The following is a 27,645-nucleotide window of genomic DNA, read 5'->3' as shown; positions in this document are numbered from 1 at the left end:
GGGAAGGAAGAAAGAAAACTGTTCGCAGATGACATGATCATCTATGTAGAAAATCCAAAAGAAACAACAAAAAACTCCCAGAATAAACAATTATAGCAAAGTTGCAGGATACAAGGTTAATATACGAATGTCAACTGTTTTACTATATACCAGCAATAAGCAAGTAGAATCTGAAATTAAAAACACGATGCCATTTACATTAGTACCTCCGAAAATGAAATACTTACGTGTAAATCTAACAAAATATGTAAAAGATCTACATGAGGAAAATTATAAAACTCTGATGAGAGAAATCAAAGAAGAATAAATGGGTATTTATTGTCAAGATGTCATTTCTTCCCAACTTGATCTATAGATTTAATGCAATCCCAATCAAAATCCCAGCAAGTTATTGTGGATGTTAACAAATTGATTCTAAAGTTTATGTGGAGAGGCAAAAGACCCAGAATAGCCAACACAATACTGAAGAAGAACAATGTTGATAGACTGACACTACCCAACTCCAAGATATACTATAAAGCTATGGGTAATCAAGACAATGTAGTATTGGTGAAAGAACAGATTAAAAGATCAATGGGACAGAATAGAAAGTCCAGAAATAGACCCATATAAATATAGTCAACTGATATTTAACAAAGGAACAAAGGCACACATTCTTCTCAAGTGTACATGGAATATTCTCCAGGATAGACCACACGTTAGGCCACAAAACAAGTCTTAATAAATTTAATACTTAAATCATTTGAATCATCTTTTCTGACCACAGTGGTATGAAACTAGAAAACTGGAAAATTCACAAATATGTGGAAATGAGACATGCTACTGAACAACCAATGGGTTAAAATGAAGAACTTGAAAGAGACATAAAAAAATACCTTGAGACAAATGGAAATGTAAGATACCAAAACTTATGGGATGTAGCAAAATCATTTCTAAGAGGGAAGCTAAGAAAAATAAATACCTACCTCAAGAAACAAGAAAAATCTCAAATAAACAACTTAACTTTACAGTTCAAGGAACTGAAAAAGAAGAACAAACGAGGCCCTAAGTTAGGAGAAAGAAAGAAATAACAAAGATCAGACCAGAAATAAATGAATTAGAGGGATGTCCTTGGTGGCGCAGTGGTTAAGAATCTGCCTGCCAATGCAGGGCACGCAGGTTCGAGCCCTGGTTTGGGAAGATCTCACATGCCGTGGAACAACTAAGCCCGTGCACCACAACTACTGAGCCTGTGCTCTAGAGCCCGCAAGCCACAACTACTGAGCCCACGTGCCTAGAGCCCATGCACCGCAATGAAAAGTAGCCCCCACTTGCCACAACCAGAGAAAGCCCACGCGCAGCAATGAAGACCCAATGCAGCCAAAAACAAACAAACAAATAAATAAATTTATATATATATATATATAAAAGAAATAGAGACTACAAAGACAATAGAAAAGATCAATGAAACCAAGAGCTGGTTCTTTGAAAAGATAAACAAAATTGACAAACCACCAAGAAAAAGAGAACAAAAACAAAAAAAAACAAGAAAAGCAAAAAACCAAAACAAACAAACAAACAAAACCCACAGAGCTTCCCTGGTGGCGTGGAAACCAAAAAAAAAAAAAAAAAAACAAAAAAAAAACCCACAGAAATCACCAAGAAAAGGAGGACAAAAGCAAAAAAAACAAGAAAAGCAAAAAACCAAAACAAACAAAAAAACACCACAGAAATGAAAGAGACATTCCAACGGGTACCTCAGAAATACAAAGTATCATAAGAGACTACTACAAACAATTATAAGTCAACAAATTGGACAACCTAAAAGAAATGGATAAATTCCTAAAAACATACAACCTTCCAAGACTGAGTCATGAAGAAATAGAAAATATGAACAGACTGTTTACCAATAAGGAGACTGAATCAGTCAGTAATCAAAAACCTCCCAACAAACAAAAGTCCAGCACCAGATGGCTTCATTGGTGAATTCTACCAAACATTCAAAGAAGAATTAATACCAATCCTCAAAATTCCAAAAAATAAAAGAGGAGGGAATACTTCCAAACTCATTTTACAAGGCCAGCATTACCCTGATACCAAAACCAGTCAAGGACACCACAAGAAAAGAAAATTATCGGCCAATATCCCTGATAAACTTAGATGCAAAAATCCTGAACAAAATAGTAACAGAATTCAACAATACTTTAAAAAGATCATATACCATGATCAAGTGGGGTTTATTCCAGGGATGCAAGGATAGTTCAACACCCAAATCATTCAATGTGATACACCACATTTACCAAATGAAGGATAAAAAGCGTTCGATGGGACTTCCCTGGTGACACAGTGGTTAAGACTCCATGCTCCCAATGCAGGGGGCCTGGGTTCAATCCCTGGCCGGGGAACTAGATCCCACATGCATGCCACAACTAAGACCCGGTGCAACCAAATAAATAAATAAATATTTTTTTTAAAAAGTGTTCAATCATCTCACTAGATGCAGAAAAAGCATTTGACAAAATTCAACAACATTATGATAAAAATTCTCAACAAAGTGAGTATAGAGGGAACATACCTCAACATAATAATGGCTATACATGGCAAGCCCACAGCTAACACCATACTGAACAATGAAAAGCTAAAAGCTTTTCCTCTAAGAGGAACAAGACAAGGATGCCCACTCTTGCAACTTTTATTCAACATAGTACTGCAAGTCCTAGCCAGAACAATTAGTCAAGAAAAAGAAATAAAAGGCACCGAAATTGAAAAGGAAGAAGCAAACCTGTCATTATTTGCAGATGATACACAGAAAACCCAAAGACCACCAAAAAATTCTTAGAATAAGTGAATTCAGCAAAGTTTCAGGACACAAAATCTATACACAAAAAGTCTATTAATAATGAACTATCATAAAGAGAAATTAAGAAAACAATCCCATTTATAATCACATCAAAAATAATAAAATACCTAGGAATAAATTTCACCACAAAAGTGAAAGATCTGTATACTGAAAACTCTAAGACACTGACAAAAGAAACTGAAGAAGACACAAATAAATGGAAAGATATTCATGCTCATGGACTGGAAGAATTAATATTGTTAAAATGCCCATACTACCCAAAGCAATATACAGGTTCAATGCAATCCCTATCAAAATTCCAATAGCATTTTTTCACAAAAAGAACAAACATTCCTAAAATTCACAAAAGACCCCGAATAGCCAATGCAATCTTGAGAAAGAACAAAGCTGGAGCATCACGCTCCCTGATTTCAAACTATAGTACAAAGCTACAGTAATCAAAATAGTATGGTATTGGCATAAACACACACACATATATCAATGAAAGAGAGCCCAAAATAAACCCCTGCATATATGGTTAATTAATTATGACAAGACTATACAATGGGGGAAAGGACAGTCTCCTCCATAAATGGTGTTGGGAAAAACTGGACAACCACATGCAAAAGAATAAAACTGGACCACTATCTTCTACCACATACAAATATTAACTCAAAATGAATTAAAAACTTGAATGTAAGACCTAAAACCATAAAACTCTTTAGGAAAAAACATAGGCAGTAAGCTCCCTGACATCCATATTGGTGACTTTTTTTTGGATCTGACATCAAAAGCAAAGGCAGCAAAAGCAAAAATAAACAAGTGGGACTATATCAAACTAAAAAGCTTCTGCACAACAAAGAAAATCATCCACAGAATGAAAAGGCAAGCTACTGAATAGGAGAAAATATTTACAAATCATATATCTGATAAGGAGTTAATATCCAAAATATATAAAGAACTCATACAACTCAAAAGCAAAACCCCACACAATTCAATTTAAAAATGTCAGAAGATCTGAATAGATATTTTTCCAAAGAAGACATACAGATGGCCAAATGATACATGAAAAGATGTGGAACAACACTAATCTGTATCCATGGACACAGAGGGCCAGTCATATGTGGAATCTTAAAACAAAACAAAAGCCCACCAAACTTACAGAGAACAAACTCGTGGTTACCAAAGGTGGCGGGGGGGGGCGGGTTAAGGGGGTCAAATGCGTGAAGGGGGTCAAAAGGTACAAACTTTCAGTTATAAAATAAATAAGTCATGGGGATAAAAGGTACAGCATGGTGACTACAGTTAATATATTACATATTTGAAAGTTGCTAAGGAAGTAAAAGTTCTCATCACAAGAAAAAAATTCTGGGACTTCCCTGGTGGTCCAGTGGCTAAGACTCCACGCTCCCAATGCAGGGGGCCCAGGTTTGATCCCTGGTCAGGGAACTGGATCCTACATGCCGCAACTAAAGATCCCACATGCCACAACTAAAGATCCTGCACGTTGCAACGAAGATCCCACACATGACAACAAAGATCCCACGTGCCGCAACTAAGACCTGGCACAGCCAAATAAATAAATAAGAAAAAAATTCTGTAATTATGTATGGTGATGGATGTTAACTAGATTTACTGTGGTGATCATTTTGCAGTATATATAAATATCAAATCATTATGTTGTACACCTGAAACTAATATAATGTTATATGTCAATTATACCTCATTTTTTTTCTTTTAAAGGAGCAAAAGCAATATAGTGGAGCAAAGATAATCTTTTCAACAAATAGTGCTGGGACAACTAGAAATCCATATGCAAAAAAGTGCATTTAGACACAGACTTTAAATCCTTTGCAAAAACTAACTCAAAATGGATCACAGACATAAATGTGAAACACAAAACTATAAAACTCCCAGAAGATAACACAGGAAAAGACCCAGGTAATCTTGGGTTTGGCAATGACTTTAGAGACAACAACAAAGGCATAATCAATAAAAGAAATAATTGATAAGCTGGACTTCATTAAATAAAAACTTGTGTTCTGTGAAAGACAATGTCAAGAGAATGAGAAGGTCACCCATAGCCTGAGAAAAAGTATTTGCAAAAGACACATTTGATAAAGGACTGCTATCCAAAATACATAAAAAACTCTTGAAACTCAACAATAAGGAAACAACCCAATTAAAAAATAGGCCGAAGACCTTAACAGACATCTCGCCAAAGATATACAGATAGCACAAAAACATATAAAGAGATGCTGCACATCATGTCATCAGGGAAATGCAAATTAAAACGACATACCACTACACATCTATTCTATTGGCCAAACTCTGGATCACTGATAACACCAAATGCTGACAAGGGTGTGAAGCAACAGGAACTTTAATTCATTGCCAGTGGGAATGAAAAAATGGTAGAGCCAAGCTGTAACACAATTTGGCAGTTTCTTACAAAAATAAACATATTCTTACCATATGATCTAGCAACCATGCAGTTTGATATTTATCCAAAGGAGCTGAAAATTTACGTTCACACAAAAACCTGCACACGGATTTTTATAGCAGCTTTATTCATAACTGCCAAAACTTGGAAGCAACCAAGATATCCTTCAGTAGGTAAATGGATAAATAAACTGTGGTACGTCCAGACAATAGAATACTATTCAGTGCTAAAAAGAAATGAGATATCAAGCCATGGAAAGACATGAAGGAACCTTAAATGCATGTTAAGTGAAAGATGGCAATCTGAAAAAGGCTACATACTGTATGATTCCAACTATATGGCTCTCTGGAAAAGGCATAGCTATGGACATAGTAAAACGATCAGTGGTTGCCAGGAGTGGTGGGGGGGGAGGAAAGATGACTAGGTGGAGCACCGAGGATTTTTAGGGAAGTGAATATACTCTGTATGATAATGTAACGATGACTGTATGTCATTATACATTTATCCAAACCCATCAAATGTACAACACCAAGAGTGAACTCTAAGGTAAGCTGTGGACTTTGGGTGATTATGATGTATCATTGTAGGTTCATGCCACTCTGGTGCGGGATGTTGATAATGGGAAATGCTATGTTTGTGTGGAGGCAGGGAGTATATGGGGAATCTCCGTACTGTCCTCTCAATTTTGCTGTGAACTTAAAACTGCTCTAAAAAAACAGTCTTAAAATTTTTTTGGAAAACCACTAAGTAAAAGTAAATAGATTGTTGCAAGTTTATTCTCATAGAGTGCTCAGAAAAAGAGCCTGAAAAATTAAGCCTGAAGTAGAGTACTCATTGCTTATATTTCTATAAGACAGAAAAGCATGCCATAGCAGAAAAGTTCAGCTTCTAAACAAGAACTGTAGTCTCTTTGACAGAGCTCCAATCCAATTATGCCCTAGCCACTGATTTTTCTATCACCACTTCCCCCCCTTTGTTTCAGAGACAGCAACCATGACCTTCTGTTCATGTGGTGGAGGAAGAAATTGCTTCCCAGAAAGGCTTTTAGCCCACTGCATTTTACTAGATAAAGAGAAAACAAAAAGCCATTCGACTCTGACAAGCTGATTCCTGTCTACAGAGGAGCAAAATGCCTCCCTCAGGACTACAAGGTACAATATGTTCACACCTTTAACCACCGCTCTGCCATGAGCTACCACATATGTGCACACAACTCTCTCTCCTCTGAGCAGGCACATGCATAACTGAAAGTACAAGCCTCCATAAGGCCCTGTCTGGCTGTAGCTTCAAATGCATATAAGTAAAATAATGCTGAAATAAAGTCTCCCCTTTTCACTTTTGCAATTATTTAGGTAAAAATTAAAAGGGAAGAAAAGGAAAGGCTGAAGAGGGAATAGCTAAATTGTTGAACCTAACATGGTACCTTATAGAACATATTTAGACACCTAGACCCCTGAAAATTTTAGAGTAATTACTTCTATTGTTCCCTCCAAATACAGTCTAAGTGGACTACAGTCTCTTCCTTAATCCTAAGAAATGCCTGAAACTGAAGTATAATAAAACGACAAATGTCTGAAGTTATAAACATTAACACAGTGAAAAAAAATTAATGCACACAGATTGCCACTGTGTAAAAAAAATGATGCTAACTGAAGTGATAGATGTCTGTAATACTATCTGCCCACTCTGGTATTATACAGCTATCTCCACCTACATACCACAACAGATCTTTAAAATTACTTCAACAATCTTTTCACTTGAGTCAAATAACTTATGGTAGTGAAAGATTTTTTTGTTTTTGTTGCTATTGTTGTTTTGGTTAGTAAGCTTGAAAAGAGAGACACAAAAATGAGGTAAGTGAGGCTAGCATTAAAATGCCTTTTTCTTTTCATTTTTTAAAATAATCATCCATCCTATTAGGCTGTCACTGTCTTCCTGATAACCTCTTCAGAGCCAAGTTTGTAGTTTCTGTTTGATAGGTTGCTGCCCTGAATCACCTTTTCTTTGTATTTACAGTTTTTCAGAAACTCCTGGCAGGACACACATATACACACACACACACACACACACACACACACACATACACACAACTAACTGGCTTGTCAGAGGCATCCAACAAAATAAACAAATGAGATCTCTGGACATCCAGAGTAATCATTTTGATACCTTGTGACCTTGCCCAATAAGGTGTTCTTAGCTCTGAAGCCAAGAGTTTGACTTCACGGTCAAAGGTTAGGAAAGACAAGGCTCTAGTCAGATACTTCCTACAGCTGAACGCAGAGTTAGTTTCACATAGTCCACAGTTATATAATGAATCATTATTAGAATCAAGAAGGAAATGTATATTTTAAGCAACTTTCCAGTAAAGGATAAAGACATTCAGACAAACATACAAAGAATCCCTTTACTAAAAATGTCAACTATAAGACTCTCCAGGGACAGTAATGGAGATGCCTCAAAAAACTAAAAATAGAACTACCATATGACCCAGCAATCCCACTACTGGGCATATACCCTGAGAAAACCATAATTCAAAAAGAGTCATGTACCACAGTGTTCACTATGGCTCTATTTACAATAGCCAAGACATGGAAGCAACCTAAGTGTCCATCAACACATGAATGGATAAAGAAGATGTGGCACATATATACAATGGAATATTACTCAGCCATAAAAAGAAACGAAACTGAGTTATTTGTAGTGAGGTGGACGGACCTAGAGACTGTCATACAGAGTGAAGTAAGTCAGAAAGAAAGACAAATACTGTACGCTAACCCATATATATGGAAACTAAAAAAAAAAAAAAAAGGTTCTGAAGAACCTAGGGGCAGGACAGGAATAAAGACGCAGACATAGAGAATGGACTTGAGGACACGGGGAGGGGGAAGGGGAAGCTGGGACAAAGTGAGAGAGTGGCATGGACATATATACACTACCAAATGTAAAATAGATAGCTAGTGGGAAGCAGCCTCATAGCACAGGGAGATCAGCTCGGTGTTTTGTGTCCATCTAGAGAAGTGGGATAGGTAGGGTGGGAGGGAGACGCGAGAGGGAGGAGATATGCGGATGTATGTATATGTATAGCTGATTCACTTTGTTATACAGCAGAAACTAACACACCATTGTAAAGCAATTATACTCCAATAAAGATGTTAAATAAATAAATAAATAAGACTCTCTAGGGGGCTTCCCTGGTGGCGCAGTGGTTAAGAACCTGCCTGCCAATGCAGGGGACATGGGTTCGATCCCTGGTCCAGGAAGGTCCCACATGCCGCGGAGCAACTAAGCCCGTGCACCACAACTACTGAGCCTGCGCTCTAGAGCCCACGAGCCACAACTACTGAGCCCGTGTGCTGCAATTACTGAAGCCCGCATGCCTAAAGCCCGTGCTCTGCAACAAGAGAAGCCACCACAATGAGAAGCCCGTGAACCACAACAAAGAGTAGCCCCCTCTGGCCGCAACTAGAGAAAGCCCACACGTAGCAATGAAGACCCAACGCAGCCAAAAACAAATTAATTAATTAATTTTAAAAAATACTCTCCAATCTCTTTTGATCCTTTATGTGTACTTCTACATGTTTTTCTCACAAATTATTTCACATAAATATTTCCATGTATCTACTTAGCCATATATTTCCACTTCCAATCATAAATGAAATGTCCATCGCATCAACACACCACAGTTCGTAAGAGAAAAGTAAAGAGCAGATATATGAAAGTGCTATGAAGTCAAAGAAGGAAAGATTGTGAGATCTGAGTGGAGAAGAATTCTATTATTTAACAGTTAAGACCCTCCATGCAGTCATACTTCCAAAAAGTCAGAGAATAAACAAGTTATCAATCATTGGGCAGATCATATATCTCACTATACTGGTAACATACTCCGAATCATACCCTAATTCCACCTTAGTCACATTTCCTCTTGTTAACAATCAGTATGGCAGCCACAATAACAAAAGCCCCACTGCTACATGGCACTACATAAAGCAAGACACCCAGATACCATCCTTTGCATTTGGGAGCTTACAGGCATAAAACTAAGAGGAGGAAGAAGGGAGTATGAGTGAGGAAGAAGGGAATATGAGTCAGGAAGTGACCCAGTCTAGAATTCAAAAAGATGACAGCACAGTGTTTCTTTGGGCCTATTAGTGGAGAATGCTGAAGCTATGATTTTTAGGTCACGGTTTTCTAGCTCTGTCTACATTTCTGGTTGGTCAAGAATTAGTTTTCCTTCCCATCTTAAAATCATGCCCCTACTACTAAACAGTGGTTGTTTACCTCACAAAGAGTTAGATACGTCTCAGCAGCATTCCCAGGTATATAAAAAACATTATAGATTAATAAGGCTGAGGCAGTTGCAGAGATGCCTCTTTGTTTTAGTGAGAATTCTTATCTTTTTGTACAGGCAGAGATCAGCTGTCGATCCAGCTCTCTCTGGTATGGCAGCCAGACGACTACCTACATCAGTAACAAACTATAGCTAGGACTTACTTAAATGATTGCATTTGGAGCAGTGCAAAAAAGCACTACTTATTCTTTTTTTTTCTTTCCCTGTGCTAGATGTGCATATTTACATGTGTATGGAGAAGAATAAGGAAGCAATTTATCCTAGTAGAAGTGCTGGTCTGAAGTGTGCCTGGGTTTGTATTACAGCTCCATCACAAAGTATTGTATGACCTTGTACAAGTTATTTAACCTCTCTGAGCCTTAGTTTTCTTATTTGTAAAACGGAGATAATATTATATCCTCCCTCGGGATTTCTAGGGTTAAATAAAATAATATCTGTAAACTATTTCTGCACAGTATATAAGAGCTCAGTTAGCTTTAGTCATTGTTGCTGTTGCTGCTGTTATTATTATTAGACATTGATAAAGTTAAACAATTTTCTTTGTTTTTGTTCTCTCCCTTTCCCCCCATATGATCCCCATATAATTTTCCTATACATTATATAAACACAACATTTCCTCTAAGTTGTAGATGTATGTATGTACATAAGATGTTGGCCTGCACTAACTGCTGTTAATCCTGAACATTATGCTACAGAGCCTACCCTAGGCTAGTGTTCATTTTTACCATAGAGTCAATTCAGTTCAACAAGTAAGGAAATTAAATTAGTGCTGAGGCCAAGACTGGAAGATTCTCATATGTAGTCAAATCTAAAAGATAAAGAGTCAGTATCTCTATGAAAAGAGATCTTACCCAATACCAGGGATTTAACATTCTAAGTAGATGGGAAACTTGAATCCCAGAACTAAAGAAATCAGGTCACTCCCTTTCCCCCATATTTTATCAGTCTGAAATTTCCATGGGAATTCCCTAGTGGTCCAGTGGTTAGGACTCCACGCTTTCACTGCCACGGGCGAGGGTTCAATCCCTGGTCGGGGAACTAACATCTCATAAGCCACGCGGCACGGCCATAAAATAGTAATAATAAGTAAAATAAAATAAAATAAAATTCCCAAACCAGGACAAGGAGGAAATGTCTCTTTCTACCCAAAGAGAATTAAGTTGTTTCTAGTGTTTACTGGTGCCCTTCTTAATTTATACTTCTTGGGAATTCCCTGGTGGTCCAGTGTTTAGGACTCGGCGCTTTCACTGCAGGGGCCAAGGTTCAATCCCTGGTCAGGGAACTAAGATTCCATAAGCCGTGCAGTGTGTCCAAAAAAAAAAAAAAAAAAGATTTATACTTCTCAACTAGCATCTAGCAGAAGGAAGTTGAGATACCCCAAACAAACCTAACGAGTAAATCTGTTTATCTTTGACATCCTCATAAGTCGTCATGTCTCTTTTGCTTAGGGGCCATTCTACCTAAGCCAGTTCTCATCTACTAACCCCTAAACCCAAATAAAAACTTCTAGTCCTTTATGTAGCCAATATTACATCTTTATGTAGCCAATATTAATTTATACTAAAGTGTGAATGATAGCTCCCATACTTTTCTAATAACATTAACTTACATGAATCTTTAATTAATGTAGAAGTACATTATTTAAATGTACTTCAACAACATTATTTAAATGTACTTCAACAAAGGAAAAGGGATCACAGGCTTTACTTCCTCTCACCTTGCCCAGCCCTAATACCTTGACTCCCCAGAAACAGCCCATTCAGTGTTCATCCTGTCCTTGTTCCCAATACCTAAAACCAGTAAAACTGTCTCCAGGCAAGCCAAATCCTTTAACATCAGAGAGACTCCCAGTAGAGAAAAAAGGCTGGCCACATAAATCTCCCTAGATTTGATTCTTGTACTTTTAGAGAGACCTCAGAGCTGTGACCTCACATCTTAATTTTCTCTCCCCCATTCTCCAGCTATTCCCAATCACATGGTTATCTGCTCATGACTTTAAAAAAAATTAAAGAAATGCATGATTCTAACCATATGACATTCTGGAAAAGGCAAAACTATGAAGACAGTAAAAAGATCTGTGGTTACCAGGGGCTGAAGTGGGGTGGGGGATGCATAGGTGGAACAACAGGATTTTTAGGGCAGTGAAACTATTCTGTATGACATGGTAATGGAGGACACATGTTATACATTTGTCAAAACGCATAGAATGTACAACACAAAGAGTGAACCCTTATGTAAACTATGGACTTTAGTTAATAATAATGTATCAATATTAGCTCATCAGTTGTAACAAATCTACCACACTAATACAAGATGTGGCAGGCTGGAGGTACAACAAGGTAGGGGGTAGATGGGAACTCTTGGACTTTCAATTCTGTAAATATAAAACTGCTCTAAAAAAATAAAGTCTATTAATCTTTTCTAATTAGAGGAAACACTGGTTAATAATGCCCACCAGGTACAATGGCTATTAAGAGCCAAGATAAGCAGTACAAGAGGAAAGCAAAAAGTAAAAAATTAAGACTATAAGCCTTGGTCTCAAACTGGAGAGGACAATAATTAAGACAAGGAAAGAGACTTGAGGAAACGAGAGAAAGACGACTCTCGCAGCATTTTTATAGTGACTAGTGCGCAAAACACTAAAGCAAATGTTTTCTCCCTCAGAGAAAGAGAAGCCAAGCTCATACGGGGCACTGAGATACTCAGCAGAAAACTCAGCACCATGAAGCCTCTGCCATACTTACGAGTGTCACCCTGATGCCTCTCCCTGTGGCTAAGAAATCAGAGCTTGTCATTGTAACCACGTCTGCAACCTGTGCTGGTGCCAATCTGTATAGTAGATTGAGGTATTTTTCAGAAAAATCAAGGGGTAATTGCCCAGTATCGAAAGAAGATCTGACCCTTGAGAGGAGAAAAGAGGTGTTCCTTTTGCCATTGGATGATCCTCTCTGGAATAACATAAATGGCTCTTAAGAGAGATTATATATCTGAGAAGCAGAGCTGCAACTCTGACAGCCAATCTGCTGAATGCCGAACAGAGCACTCAGCTTTCTACAATGACTCAAAGGACAAGGTAAAGCTGCAGATTTATTCTGCTGACTTTCCTTGCAGAGCTACTCAAGTTTTTCAAAGGCAAAAAGGAAGAACTCTTTCCTTCCAACCCAGGGAATTGCAAATTCCACCTGGGATCTAAAGACAGAACTATGTTTGCTCCAAATCTGACATCATCGATGTGAACAAGAAGATTTAAAGCTGGAATGATGGCTGGCAATTTTAGTCTTTAGAGCAGAAGCTGGTTCAGCTCTTCAATCTGCCAGCAGAATCAGCAGCCACACGGGGCACATGGTGTGCCAGACTGGGAATGGGCTAATTTCACAAAATTCATTCTCATTCTCTCTGTACTTTCACATGTCAATTGCAAATAGTCCAGATTCTTACCAAATCACAATCTTAGGTAGCATATTTCACTGCACAAAGAAATTTCAAAGTAAAAACACAAAGGCACCATTACAAAGAGATAAATCCCAAAGCTTCCATCTTTTCTCCATGATGCTTTCTTTCTTCCTTGAAATCCTTTCCTTAACCTGTTAATCTTATGAGAAGACTTAAAAAGCAAAATCTGTCTACAATAAACTATAAATAGCAGCATTTCTGCCTCACAATTTGTATGTCACTTCTTCAAGATGAGATTTTGAACGAGAAAAGCTTTCTATACATCCGAACTCGAATATAACAGCCACATGCTATGATTTATAGGACAGTCCTTCTGTGGTTAAATAGATTCAACCATCAACAGACAAAAGAAAAACTAGGCTTGAGAGTTAAAAGATACCCAATTTGTTTAAAACCTTTTTTTATGTTATCTTATGATAAACAAAGACTAAAAAACACTAACATTTAGAGGGAGTCAGTTTTATTTTTATTTTTAAAAACATGCATTACTGTACTGAGCAAGTACCCTGGAACTGGTACTGGAGGAAGGGGATTAATAATAACAAAATATAGCACAGAAAATTATAAGCAGGCTAAACCAGAATAATATTTTTTCCCCAAAACAAAATACCCCTTTTTTAAAAAAATGAAGGAAAAGAGGAAAAAAAAAAAAAGTTTTGCTCTATAAATAATACTATCAAATGATCAATTATATGTCTTAAATTTTTAGACATAACCCAAAGTCTGAAATATAGCTAACTGAAATTTAGCTAAGTGTTTACTAACACTTGCAACTGTAACCCTTTTAAAGGGATTTACCGTTTAGTTATAAAGACAATTAAGACTGAAACCTGGCTCTGACCAAACTCCAGCTGAAGGTGCTTTTCTTGTATTATAAAGTCCAATTTAAAAGGGGCATTTTGTTTTATTTAAGTCACTAGCATATGGTTAAAAAACTTAAGTTTGCCCTGTTACATCCTTTGAGCAGAACATTTAAGTTCTCTTTCTTCTCCTATGAAAGAGCATCCAGAGAGCATCTCTTGCACCTTGTTCGTAATGCACAATTTATCGGCATTTCGTTTCCTTTCTAAATGGCCGGGAGGGAAGAAGAGCTCCATAGCCACTGTGTGTGGTTAGTAATGGCGCTTTTACTTGTCATTGTACAAAGCCTGTTAAATATTTACAACACAGCAATATCTAGTCCTAAACACCCAGTTGTGAGTTTGAATTTTTTTAGAAATAAATCTATGACAAGTTTTCCCCAGCAAAACGCCAGAAGACTCTCCTAACAGCTTCAAGAGACCCAGCGGGTCCAGAGGAGCAGTTATAGGCCATCTGGTGATTACTTATTATTATTTATACAGCAGTGTAGATGTACACACAGATGTGTTATGAATCCACATACAGAGTAGGCCTTAACAAGGGCTTCAGACAAAACGCGACTGCTGAGCAAGTCAATCTGCATTAAAGAAACATGCTAACCAGACAGAGGGAGCACAGTGGCTGTGCTTCAATTTGCCACATTAGCTGGAAGAGTTTTTGATAAAAGAACGAAGAATTCTATATAATAATGACAATATCTTGTAAGTTAACAACCTAGTTATATGTACATGGTTTTGCAGGGGTGGCAAAAGAGGGATTAATGAAGGACAGGCTCTCATATCCAGAAGGCGGTTTATAAACTCAGCAGTTTGTAAAAGAAGGGGCTAGGAAAGAGGCCCTTCTCCTGACTCAGGATGAACTGAGATACAAAGACAGAGGAATTTTTTTTTTCTATCAGGAATGTTCTGAGAACAGTTTCTGGGCTCCCATACCAAATATTAAGTCATATCCAAGGAAAACAAGAGTGAGTAACTGAAAATTTTCACCTTAATTTCTTGGGTATAGCTCCAATTAGGTTCATACGGCCTTTTTTTTTTTTTTGGCAGACTGGAGCTTGGATGCTTTTAACCTACTATGCTCTTAGTAACGTAATAATAAATATAACACAAAAAACTAAAATAACCAACCACTTGTTTCTAAGAGTAAATGTCAAGAGTGCCAGATCTGACATTAAAAAAACTTGGGTTTAATTCCTTGCTCTTAACATGTCTACATTTTTTATCCCAGTCCCAGTTTTTTTCTTTACTATGCATAACAGTGGTCTACTGCTATTACAAGATTACATAAAACTGCAGCATACTTAAAGTGGACTGAAAGTTATTTCAAAATCAACATATTATTATTACAAAAAACAAGGTTAGCATTTGGCCTAATTGTGTATAAGGCAGTGTATCTTCAGCTGCCTGACAGCATGCAGGCACTCTTACCAGATGGGAACTGGATTAATTATTGAATGAAATATGAATTATTAAATAAAAATTTGAATTTTATTTATTTATTATTTTTTCTCCGGTACGCGGGCCTCTCACTGTTGTGGCCTCTCCCGTTGCGGAGCACAGGCTCCAGACGCGCAGGCTCAGCGGCCATGGCTCACAGGCCCAGCCACTCCGCAGCATGTGGGATCTTCCCGGACTGGGGCATGAACCCGTGTCTCCTGCATCGGCAGGCAGACTCTCATCCACTGCGCCACCAGGGAAGCCCAAAAATTTGAATTTTTTTAAAACTCTTGGCAGGGGGTGAGAAAGAAAGGCTTATTTGTTTGCCTGAAATTGTTTTCACCTGTTGAAGCATGTAAAGATAGCACATATCACAGCACATATCACAAGTGGTGTTTATGTACCGGAGCCATTTTTTCCTGTTATTCTCCAATTCAAGATGCTCCCCTAACATAAAGAATTAGTAATCAACACCAGCCATTCTTCCTTGCTTTTCTTTTGTGCCAATGCCAGTTAATAGGAAAACTTGCCAAAGGGACAGAACTAACAATCCAGAGTCCCACAGTACCAGTAGAGCCTATTTCATGGGAGGGCTGGGATAACAGGAATAATCTCTATAGATTTGTGTTACATAGGCAATAAAATATACACCTTTGCAGCATGCCAGCATTTAACCAATCATAGAAGCTATTTGTTGCCTCATATATTACAAAGCAATAGAGATTTAAGGGATAATGTTCATGGAGGCAGAGGATACGAAGCAATAAACAGCACTGGAGGTTGGTTAAATGCCAAGTGAAGCCAGGACTACAGCACCATAAACATTATTCCTATTATATGACAAGATAAGGATGTAAAGAAGCTGCCCTCCATCCCACCACAACTAGGGCTCTACTGCTACCCTGGCCTTCGGAAGGGAAAGCAGGCTCCGGAGGTCTTTGAACTAGTTATACGTGTCGTGTCTCAGAAAGATATGAACAGAACATCAACCTGTACCGAAATGCTCTCTGGGAGAAGAAAAGATCTGGTAGTAGATATCCTCGGTGGGGGTGGGGTGGGGTGGGGATAGAATAACAGCACCTCAGCATCACAATGGGTAGAGAAACAATCAAAGGATTTTTCCTTAAAAGGACAGAGTCGATACACAGTGGTTATAACAGAAACCTTTCTCAAAAATGGCTAATAATGGGATGATACTATCCATGAATAGTACCTTCTCAGAGGAAATGTGTTCCTGTTCTTAAGGAAATAGATATTCTAAGTAAGAAGCTTATACAACCAGCTTCTGCTCAAAGACTTGATGGTGGTAACCAGGACTACTTAAATCTGCATAATTCATACTGCAAACCAGCATCATGGGCCTGAAAGGGAGGTATAGGAATATGGAAATTGTTGACTCCTGGTAATAAAGATTGGACAAGGAATTCCCTGGCGGTCCAGTGGTTAGGACTTTGAGCTTCCACTGCAGGGGGCACGGGTTCAATCCCTGGCTGGGGAACTAAGATCCCACAGGCAGTGCTGTGAGGCCAAAAAAAAAAAAAAGGGACAAATTTCCAATAAAACATTTTAAGGGAATTCCCTGGTGGTCCAGTGGTTAGGACTCCATGCTGTCACTGCTGAGGGCCTGGGTTCAATCCCTGGTCACAGAACTAAAATCCCACAAGCCTGGAGGCATGGCCCAAAAAAAAAAAAGGACAAAAGGCATCCAAAAGGTAAGTTACCGAACTGTATCCACATGAAGTAACATCTCAAATTCAAGATTACTGACACACAGTAATTTTTCCTGCTTCCACATGCAACAGAACTTTATAATCCACCTTCAAGTAAAAGTGCCCCCCAAGCATTAAAAACTTACAAGACTTCCTAGATTCAGCACCAAACTGTATTTCTAATATTTTAATAACACAGAGGCAAAGCTATTTTATAGTTACAATGTTTTTTAAATAGATGCTATCTTATAAACATTTCTGAAACCCATACAACTCAAATTCAACCAGCGCTTTACCACAGGGTATCTGGGGCTCTGCTGCCTTAACAACACTAACCCATTCTCCAGAGGCAGCTCTATTAACTATTCCTGCTACCACATTCTGTAAAGAAATATTAGCAGGAATATTACTTTCCCTGAGTTCCTCTTCATGAGGGTGATGAGGCCTCAAGAGAAACAGAGACTCAACAGGAGAACAGGAATAAGTTAGCTCAAAAAACTCTATCACCTGTCTTTTCAGATAAGAATGCAAAGAACACAAACTTCAGCAACCATCTTTTTTTAAAAAGTACATGTAGCATATTTAGAACTCAGCTGTGTCACATCAGACTTACTGTTGGGAAGTGGATCATGAACAGAATCCAAAAATAACAGCCATTAAAGACCTAGCAACCAAAACATGTTTACGTATCCATTGAAAGCCCGGTGGTTTTGATTATATGGTGGAGCGCATAATCCACTAGTCTATTTTAGGTGAATTTTCCCTTCACCTCCCCTTAATATTATGGCATAAGATGATTTCTGAATTTAAGGGTACACAGGGTAAAATCTGGGCAGAGAACAGATATTTAAATAATACAAGATTCCTACAGTTTTTGTTGGTTGGTTTTTTTATGGATCAGTCTCTTGAATTATAATTTGCTTTCATTCCTTCTTCCTCTAACTGGTAGAAGCCACTGATTTTTGAGACTTCTATGGCTGCTGAGTTCTAAACATGCCTTGCAAAAATGATCATGGTCCTTATTACCTCTCCTGGGACTTACATAGCCTTTTTATTATTCTACCATTTCTGGAGTAATCAATGAATCAGTGACAACTGATTATAAATAGGCTTGAAGGCCTCAAAGTGGCTCCAGAATGAAACCATTTTCACGGTAACAAGGAAGTTGGGACGACAGGCCAAGGGTAGTTCACTTTACCAAATTTATCTTCTCTGTCAGATTTTCACTATTTCATATAACATAAAGCAATCATAGTAAATCTTGTAGAGATCCCACTCTAGAGTTATTTGTTACTAGATATTGGGAGAAACCTGAAAGGAGACTAAATATAACTAAAGAACTACAATCTCGGGACTTCCTTGATGGCGCAGTGGATAAGACTCCGTGTTCCCAACGCAGGGGGCCTGGGTTTAATCCCTGGTCAGGGAACTAGATCCCACATGCATGCCACAACTAAGAGTTAGCATGCCACAAGTAAGGAGCCCACCTGCAGCAACTAAGACCCAGTGCAACCAAATAAATAAATAAATAAGCAAGTAAATAAATATTAAAAGAACTACAATCTCACCTGACCATAAATTTTTGACAGGCAAAGCAGGTAAAAGGATGAATCATGCTACCTCAAAGCCTTAAGTTGTAGCTTTTTATCCTTTTTTCTATGAAACAGGTAACTTGAATCCAAAAGAAGGTAGCAATCTCCCTCAGTTCCACACTCACTGAGGGAAAAAAAAGCCTCAGGATCTATGCCAGAGGTTATAATGAATCCTAATGACCAAAATACCAACAAACAATTCAGAAATGGGAGGGAAAAGTAGTGGAAGGAAAAGGCTTATGGTAAACAGAACCCAACAATACAAGAAGGACCCAAAGTAAAAATCCCTGTTTTCCTACCTCTTGTCCAAAATAATGCAAAACAAAAACAAAGAAACAAACACAAAGCCCTTCTGCGATCTCACAAATCTCAGTGAAAACTACTTTTTTCTGATGAGATAGCCTGAAGAAACCCTATTGATATGTTTTCTTTCTCAGAAAGCTTAAGAGATGCTTTTCCTATGTATTCCTTTATTTTTACCATCCATTTTTATTTATTTAAGCCCTTGTCTGGGTAGTCTTAAGCATACAATACATAAGAGGGGCACTGAGCAGCTTAAACAATAAGTGAAGAAAAATAAATCTTTTCACCAAAAGTTCAGATTCTTTAAAGTAAGTGAGATAAGTAAAAAGGGTACCCGGTAACTATTATGGGAGTCACAGTAAGCACTATAATCAACAAATTCACACACAAAAATTTGGAGGAATCAGATTCAGGTATGTACTCCCATAAAGCTGTCTGAAAAGTGAAACAAATTTACTCTACTTTCCCAAGTGGCTTCTATTGTAAAAAATATATATACACACATACACACACACACACACATACACACACACACACACAAACCACATGAGGAAAACATGCAGTCAACAAACAATACAGTTGAAAGCTTTGACAAGGAAGGAAATAAACTCTACAATGTTAAATACTTCAGAATTGGCTTTTTTAGTCTTTTATGAAATTTTCAGCATTTACTGGAATTTGGAGTCATCCCTCTGCCCATTCCTTGTCACCAACCCTAGTTGTCTCTCAAATTCCAATTCTTAGGAATCTCTGGAACTTAACTCTCTTCTTTTTATACTTCTCTAAGTATTTGCAATGTTTAATAGAACTATTCTGCAATCTCACATACTACCAGTAAGTGTCACTGGACAGTCACATGACATATTCCTAACTGAAAAGAAATTCAACCCTTCAGGCTCCATAAAATCAACTGTTGAAGGCAAATAAAACTCTCTTGAATAAAACTTTCTTTGTATTCCTTTCTTCATTCTTTGCGGAACATGGCAGAATGGGAGGATCTAGGAATAAGTGTTAAGAAGGTACAAAATGAAAAAAAAAAAAGGCAGTTTCAACAAAATTATTTAAAAAGTACATGATGAAAAATATTTGACACAATGTATACGCATACAAACAATAACATGGCAGCTAACACACAGAACAAGGCATTTAATGGTGTCAGACAGGGAAAATGGCTGAGAAAACTTGTAGCTGATACATTGCTGTGAGATCTCGGATTCTATGTTGGATTTGTCCTTCCTACACAGGTATTTGCCTTAGCTGCTAACAATGATTTTCTTGATCAACAGTCAAAAGAAACTTTTTCTTATTTAGAAAATCCAAAACAGACTCTGGCAAATTGAGGTTCACAATGAATGGGTGCATTTTCAGCTTCCTATCCAAATATGCCGAGCAGACTTTTACATCCATGAAGGTTGAAGAAAGGATATTTCTAAACTTGCTTTGTGTTTAAATAAATAGCTTTAGAAAGGAGGCGAGAGCAACATGTATTCCTCAACACTGTGTGTTGCGAAACAAACACCAGTAGAATAACAATATGAAAGAGAGCAAGGCAGATTTCATTACAGTAGAGTGTCTACATTTCCTCATAACTTGGATTTACACACTACAAATCCTCTGATCTGATTACCTCCAGTGATCACGTAAAACACTGGCTTTAAACTCTTTGCCTCAGTGATAAAACAGCCACTTTGATTCACAACGAGACATTCACAATAAAGTATATTGTAAACGTACCTGTCCACAGCCCGGGGCATTGCACACAAACGGTCTGTCGTCTCCCATATTTCATATAGCAGAGCGGAGCTGAGGAGGGGGAGGTAGGGGGAAAAGTTATGTTAAATACGTTGGAGTTAAAAAAAAAAAAAAAGTGCTTCAAAAATATCAAGCCTAGAAACAGGTGTTCCAAGAATGCCGTCTATCAAAGCTGTAAACACAGGCTACTTTGGGGAGACCCATTAGACAGGTGGCATATGATCTACTGTGCCTCAGTTGAAACTTTTAATTAGAAAAATTTAAACCTAAAGAGTCAAGGAATTTCAAGCCTTTTACTAGATTTTTCCCTCTTTCTGCTACTATATAACACACTTCTCCAGTCTGCTGAATTACAACCAGTGCAGTTCCCTATGTCAATAAATCCACTGAACGCTCGATGCGGAAGCCATATTTCTGAACTAGAGAAGACCAAAATTTGTCATTTAATTAATTAAGGGATTATAGGAGGGGTGCTCCATTTTACAGGGCCATAATCTGGCTCCCTGGTGTATAAACAATGAGACTGTTGGCAAGGGCCGTTTATCCCAGATTATTGCCAAAGAAAACAAAGCACCCATCCTATTGGGCTACATGGGAAATGATTTTCATTAATAAAAAAATAAAAATAAAACCCTTCTCTCCCCACGGGGAGCCTCCTTCTCCCCCCACCAATCGTCGGTGGCAAATGGAGAAATATCGGTGCCCTTCCCCCCTGATTCTATTTATGGCTAGGTTTTTAAAAGCAGCAATAAAACAAATGTCGACTCTTTGGGGGTTTACTGGGTGAATATGTTCCGGCTGTTTGTGCTGCTCTCGGCCAGAGTTCTTGGGCTGCTCTGTTGCAGCCAACAGATGTGTGCTGCTGCAGGGGATAAAAGAAATGGCACTAAAAGGCATCACCATCCATCCTCTCCGTTTCTCTTTAGAATTTAACAGGGTTTATACTGTTGTTGTTTTTTAATTATTGAAGCTAAACTTTTGAAATGTTGATCAAAATTCTTTGTCAAAGAACAATAACTCCAAATGAATGTGTTGGGGAAATTTCTCATATCCCAACTAGGAATAAAAATAGAGGTGGAGATGGATAAGGATTTGAAATGCAAATCATAGTAAAAATATTCCTAAAAGATACAGAGTATTTTGAAAGAGTGAAAGAGAAAAAAGGGGGGGGTCACAAAAATAGTCTTTATAAAGTAAACTCCTAAAGGACATTTTCAAACATCCTCCTACAAGACAGAAAGCTGTATGAAAGAATACGAACAAGGGAAGATGAAAGAGGAAGAACTACAATTTGAATATGCGTAGAAACGACTTCAGAACTATAACCAAATTTCGAATTTTCATCTTGGAGATAAACCAAAATGTCAGGTTAACCTCAGTCAGATCTACGTCAAAATAAATATTAAAGTGCTAGACCAAATCTGGCAATCAGAAAACCATGCCTAAAACTCAGAGGGCAGTGGTAACATCTCTCCTACTCTCTTAAGACTCACTCTAGGGTTGGAAACCCGTATTTCTGGTAGTCTGATCAGTAATTCCACAACTAATCGCTGTTTAAAATTGTGGGGTGCCCCATAAAATACAAAGGGCTTCTTAGCAATCCTTCATTGTGATAGGAACAGGGTCTGACTATGAAGGAAACTGATGCTGCAGCACTGCTGTAATGGAAGAGAGCCTGTATGTACATAGGTGTACACAGATTTATATCACATTTAGCCAGGATAAATTGCTTCAATAAATTCTGTTCCTGGGAGAGGCCAGCTCAAGCTGATGATTGGTACTGGGAAAATGAGAGCTTTATTCTTCACACAGACCCAGGACAAGGAGGTCTTCTGGTTTGTTTGTTTTAAATACACTTTCTAGAACTACAACACAGTGCAAAAAATAAATACAAATATACAACAGTAAATAAATGCAAAGACCAATGCCATTACGGCTGAAAACTCAGAACATTTCTGGAAAGCAACTGATCTCTGGAAAAATTCCTAACAACTGCTGTGCTGGAGGTAATTTTAATTCCTAGTCCCAGAACCTGCTTTTCTAATAAAATCACTAAATGAGAATTTTATTTCAACAAGATCCTCTAACCTATTTTCAATCAGGAAGTAAACTACAAGGGATAGAGCAGATGTAACATAAGCAGGCAGGATTCCTTATTTTTACCTTAGTTATGCTTTTTGAGGCTAAGTTTTCTCAGTTTTCTACCGATTTAGAGGAGGAAAAGGGTCTTGGCTGAGAAGTGGGGCAGCACAGGTATAGGAAGTTGATTAAATAAATTCTGGAATGGTTTTCCTCAAACCACAGAATTCAAAATTTAACTTGGTTTTGCACAATCACATCACAATTTATGGCTTCCAAATTTTATTTCATTGCATCCTTTCTAGGAAATAGAGATGAAAAATCAAGACTTTCTAAAAGCAGAAAAAAAGGCAAAAATAAGTTTTGGGGAAGAGAATTAAAATGTAACAGAAGCAAGCATTTTCATGGCTCTTAAATATTCAAATCTGTCGGTCACTAACTAGGATTTCCTGCTTCCTTCCGATTTTGCTGCCTTTTGTTTTGCCATTTTCACTGAAGAGAGATCACAATGGGAGGAAGAAGGCCCTCTTTCTTAAATACCTACAATTATTCTTTTTTTTTTTTGTCCCCAACCGCGTGGCACGTGGGATCTTAGTTCCCCACCCAGATTGAACCCACGCCCCCTGCATTGGAATCGTGGAGTCTTAACCACTGGACCACCAGGGAAGTCCCCCTACAATTATTCTTCAATCATTCCCTCAATCTCTTGCTCCTTTTCATTTCCATCATTCTTGCTTTTAACTTTAAAGTGATGTCTTTTTTAAAATGAAATATTTAACAATAATGATCTGTCTCCCCACTTAAAAAGAATTTCCAGTTAACATCATTCTAAAAATTTCTTTCATTCCCAGTCTGCTGTATCAATTGCTACATATAAAGAATGCCATTGCTTATTTCTATTTGATACTTAAAACTAACCTCTGATAATGAGAGGTCAAACTGATGCCTCCTCAAAAACAAATAGCAACACATTTCTGTAGTATAAAGACTGAGACAAAAGGTGAAATCTTGAATAATGATACTGCCATTCACTAGAATTTAACTCACAGCCCATTTGTAACTGTACTGCTTGACAGGTAGATCACGTGTCCAGGCACGGCATTCAATTCTGTCATCTGTTTCTCAATCTATTCTTCAGGATGAAACTCAAGCATTCTTTAGAACTAAGCAATAAATGACAGACAGGGGATACACATATTTAGAGACATTTCCAAAAGAAAGTGAAACGCTCTCAGTGGTGATCTTAGCACAGGAAAACAAAGATGCATAAAAAGGCTGTCCTAGGGGCCAAGGAAAAGGCTCATGTGCTCAGAATGCATGAATGATAGAAATTGGTATTCATTTAAAAGAGAGAAAGTTATCTGAATGCTGGCAGAAAAGTGAAGAAAATCCAAGGTTTAGAGAATGATTTTAATAACTGGGGTAACTCCGGGGCACGAACCCGTGTCCCCTGCATCGGCAGGCGGACTCTCAACCACTGTGCCACCAGGGAAGCCCCATAGAATCTTTCTTAAATAGTTTTGTCAGAGCCAGAAGTATATCCTAAAATGGTCAATGTGCAAATAAGAAAACTGATTCTCTGATTCTGTGTGTACACATATGTATATCTATCTTTTTTTTTTTAATGGAATGAGGATGGAGTCTGCCACTGAGGTCTACAAAAAGTCAGTTCTCTGGACCTGGCATAATATAATTATTTCTTTAGTAACCAACTGATGTTATCAAGATGGCCCAACGTAAGGTAAGGAATAAAAGCCATGTATCAATATAAACACACCCAATGGCCTGTTTGCAGGTTCCTAATAACAAAAAGCAGATATTGCTAAGTATAAAAAAATGAGAAGGGCATATACACCATAAATATCAAAGATTCATGAAAATCTAGAAGGGGTTCAAACTAGCTATCATTTATTCATTCAAAAGCATTACTAAAGAACTACTAAGTGCCAGGCAAAGCAGACACAAAAATAAAGACAATAGTCTTTTGCAAAAGAAGAATCTTTCTCTCAACTGTGTCAAAGAAAACCAGAGGTGGACAGTAGTTAAAGCAGTAAAAAATGGATTTTATTCAGGACTATTGCAATAGTGGCTAAGAGATCTCAGTATATAAACCAGGCTCAGTTTTCAATACACCATGGGCCAGTGGGAATTAACAGCCAAGGACCAGGGTGGAGTTCAGTGACTAGAAAATTACTAAGAGGAAACATAAGGGGTAAAGGGGATTCTGGTTAAACTAACCTAACAAGATTCTTGCTGATGACAGGCCAGGGTGATGAGACATCACCTGAGGGATGGTAGTAGATGAAGAACCTAATCAGATATGAGAGAGAACAGATACTGAGGGTGGGGGGCTCTTGCTAAACTGACTTAGCAAGGTTCTTGCTGAAATTCAGTTTTACAAGGAAGTACACAGATAAGCCTAAAAGAAGGTTCAGGAGCCTGACTAAAGTTTGGTTGGGAAAAGAATCCTTGTCATCTGGCATGAAAGATGCCAAGTAAGGGGTAAGAATGATGGCTTAATTTACAAGTTCAATTAGTCATAGGTTGATCAGTATACGTATTAGATCCCTTACTATTTCTCCTATTCTTTTTTTTTTTTTTTGCGGTACGCGGGCCTCTCACTGTTGTGGCCTCTCCCATTGCGGAGCACAGGCTCCGGACGCGCAGGCTCAGCAGCCACGGCTCACGGGCCCAGCTGCTCCGCGGCATGTGAGATCTTCCCGGATCGGGGCACGAACCCGTGTCCCCTGCATCGGCAGGCGGACTCTCAACCACTGCGCCACCAGGGAAGCCCTTCTCCTATTCTTTATGGTCATTTATCAAATTATTTTACTAGCAATTCCAGAGTATATACGAGCACAAAAAAGATGGCTAAGTCTTGGTAAAAGATCTGACAAGGAAGACGTACGAAACTAATAACTACAATTTTACCTTTGGGATCAAAAAGTACATTTAATCATTAAAAAAATTCATTAATTCAGGGACTTCCCTGTTGGTCCAGTGGTTAAGAATCTGCCTTCCAATGCAGGGGAAGCGGGTTTGATCCCTGGTCAGGGAAAGAAGATCCCACATGTCGCGGGGCAACTAAGCCTGCGTACCGCAACTACTGTGCCCACACGCCTCAACTAGAGAGCCCATGTGCCACAAACTACAGAGCCCAAGCACTCTGGAGCCCATATACAACAACTACTGAGCCCGCATGCCACAACCAGAGAGCCTGCACACCGCAATGAAGAGCCCGCAAGCCGCAACTAAGACCTGACGCAGCCAAAAATAAATATATTTTTTAAAATTCATTAATTCACTGAACACTTTATTCAGCGCCTACCATATCTAGGCCCCAAAATTCAACAATGAATGAGACACACAAGATATCTGCCCTCATAGTGCTTACTTAGTCTACAAAGAAGAGACAAACACAAAGAAATTAATAAACAAAATCATTTTAGATTAATAGCAGATAATTGCTATGAAAGAAATGAAATCGTGATGTGTTAGTAACTAGAAGTGGACTACTTTTAGCTTCATGAATAAAAAGGAAATGGCTGTATTATCTGTGACCAAAAGGGGAATGGGGAAGAATATAGAGATCCAGTTAAAAACTTCTGGAAGCCTTTCCTTTCATAACACGGTTGATGTTCAATAAATATTTACTGATTTAATCTGAAGTAGATATTCAAGTATACTTTGCTGAAATTTTACACTTATCTTTCCAAGTTTTGCAGAAAGCTGCTGGGTCCACAAAACAATCACTATGCAGGTATTTACACATTTAAAGCTATATGTATTTAAGACATATTTTAAATACATATTTATAACTACTTTGTGCCTAAGATACTTTATGTGACTGCACCCAACCAATTCTATGCTTTTCCTATCATACAAATAACACAAAAGAAGCTCTACAGTTTTTGGTTAGACTGTTAAAAACGGGGAGAGGGGAGGTATTTGTCAAGTTAATTGACACTTAACTGACCCTTGAAAACAAAACCCAGACCAGAGCTTTTACGGTATATTTTCAAGTATAAAAGAATGCTTGCTAATCAAGGATGCAGCAGAGAGGGCACCTTAATATGGGACTTGTGGGAGTACATATATGGACAATCTTTTTGGAAAGCAATCTGGCAATGTTTATATTAAGTGTCTTAAAAAGTTTTACACCCTTTGAACAAATCATTCTTCTTTCAGGACTTTATTCTGAGGCTAAAACCAGAAACATGGACCATTTATATATGAAAATGTTCATCATAGTCATATTTATAACAAAAAAGGAAAAGGAATTAAATGTTTAAAAAGAATGGATAAATATAAATTAAGATATTGTCTTACAATAGATATATTTAAGTTGTTAATAATAACCTTTCTGAAAGCTATTTAACAACATGAGAAAATGCTATACATTAAGTGGGGAAAAAAAGCAGGATACAAGCGGCTTCCCTGGTGGCGCAGTGGTTGAGAGTCCGCCTGCCAATGCAGGGGACCCGGGTTCGTGCCCCGGTCCGGGAAGATCCTGCATGCGGCAGAGCGGCTCGGCCTGTGAGCCATGGCTGCTGAGCCTGCGTGTCCGGAGCCTGTGCTCCGCAATGGGAGAGGCCACAACAGTGAGAGGCCCGCGTACCGCAAAAAAAAAGCAGGATACAAAATTGCATATGCACCATAATTCCAAATCTATAAAAAAGCAAACAAAATAATAAGCATAGAACAAGATGAGGGAATTAATGTCAGATGTTAATAATGGTTATCTCTGGATAATGGTATTCCAGATGATTTTATTTCCCTCTTTCCACCTTCAGTATTTTCCAAAGTCTCTACAATGATCACAGATTGCTTTTTTTTTTTTTTTTTTTTTTT

At 38.0% G+C, this 27,645-nt stretch overlaps 1 protein-coding gene across 5 annotated transcripts in view; it reads right to left on the bottom strand.

The window, feature by feature from the left end:
* Nucleotides 1–27,645, bottom strand: part of LOC112394054 (cyclic AMP-dependent transcription factor ATF-7) — a 93,400-nt gene that overhangs the window by 53,694 nt on the left and 12,061 nt on the right. For 4 of the 5 annotated variants that reach the window (XR_003002085.1, XM_024736566.1, XM_024736563.1 and 1 more), the window contains exon 2: nucleotides 20,698–20,766. Coding sequence is in view for 4 of the 5 variants with exons in the window: in XM_024736566.1 (XP_024592334.1) it covers nucleotides 20,698–20,745 (48 nt within the window). In the remaining variant the exon portion in view is untranslated. Of the gene's footprint in view, nucleotides 1–20,697; nucleotides 20,767–23,841; nucleotides 23,861–27,645 lie in introns of those variants that run through there. The other variant, XM_024736565.1, reaches the window with a different exon arrangement.

Source organism: Neophocaena asiaeorientalis, unplaced genomic scaffold (genome assembly GCF_003031525.2).
Source record: "Neophocaena asiaeorientalis asiaeorientalis breed wild unplaced genomic scaffold, Neophocaena_asiaeorientalis_V1.1 scaffold134, whole genome shotgun sequence".
Classification (NCBI taxonomy): Eukaryota; Metazoa; Chordata; class Mammalia; order Artiodactyla; family Phocoenidae; genus Neophocaena; species Neophocaena asiaeorientalis.
This window is presented reverse-complemented; position numbering and strand designations above follow the sequence as displayed.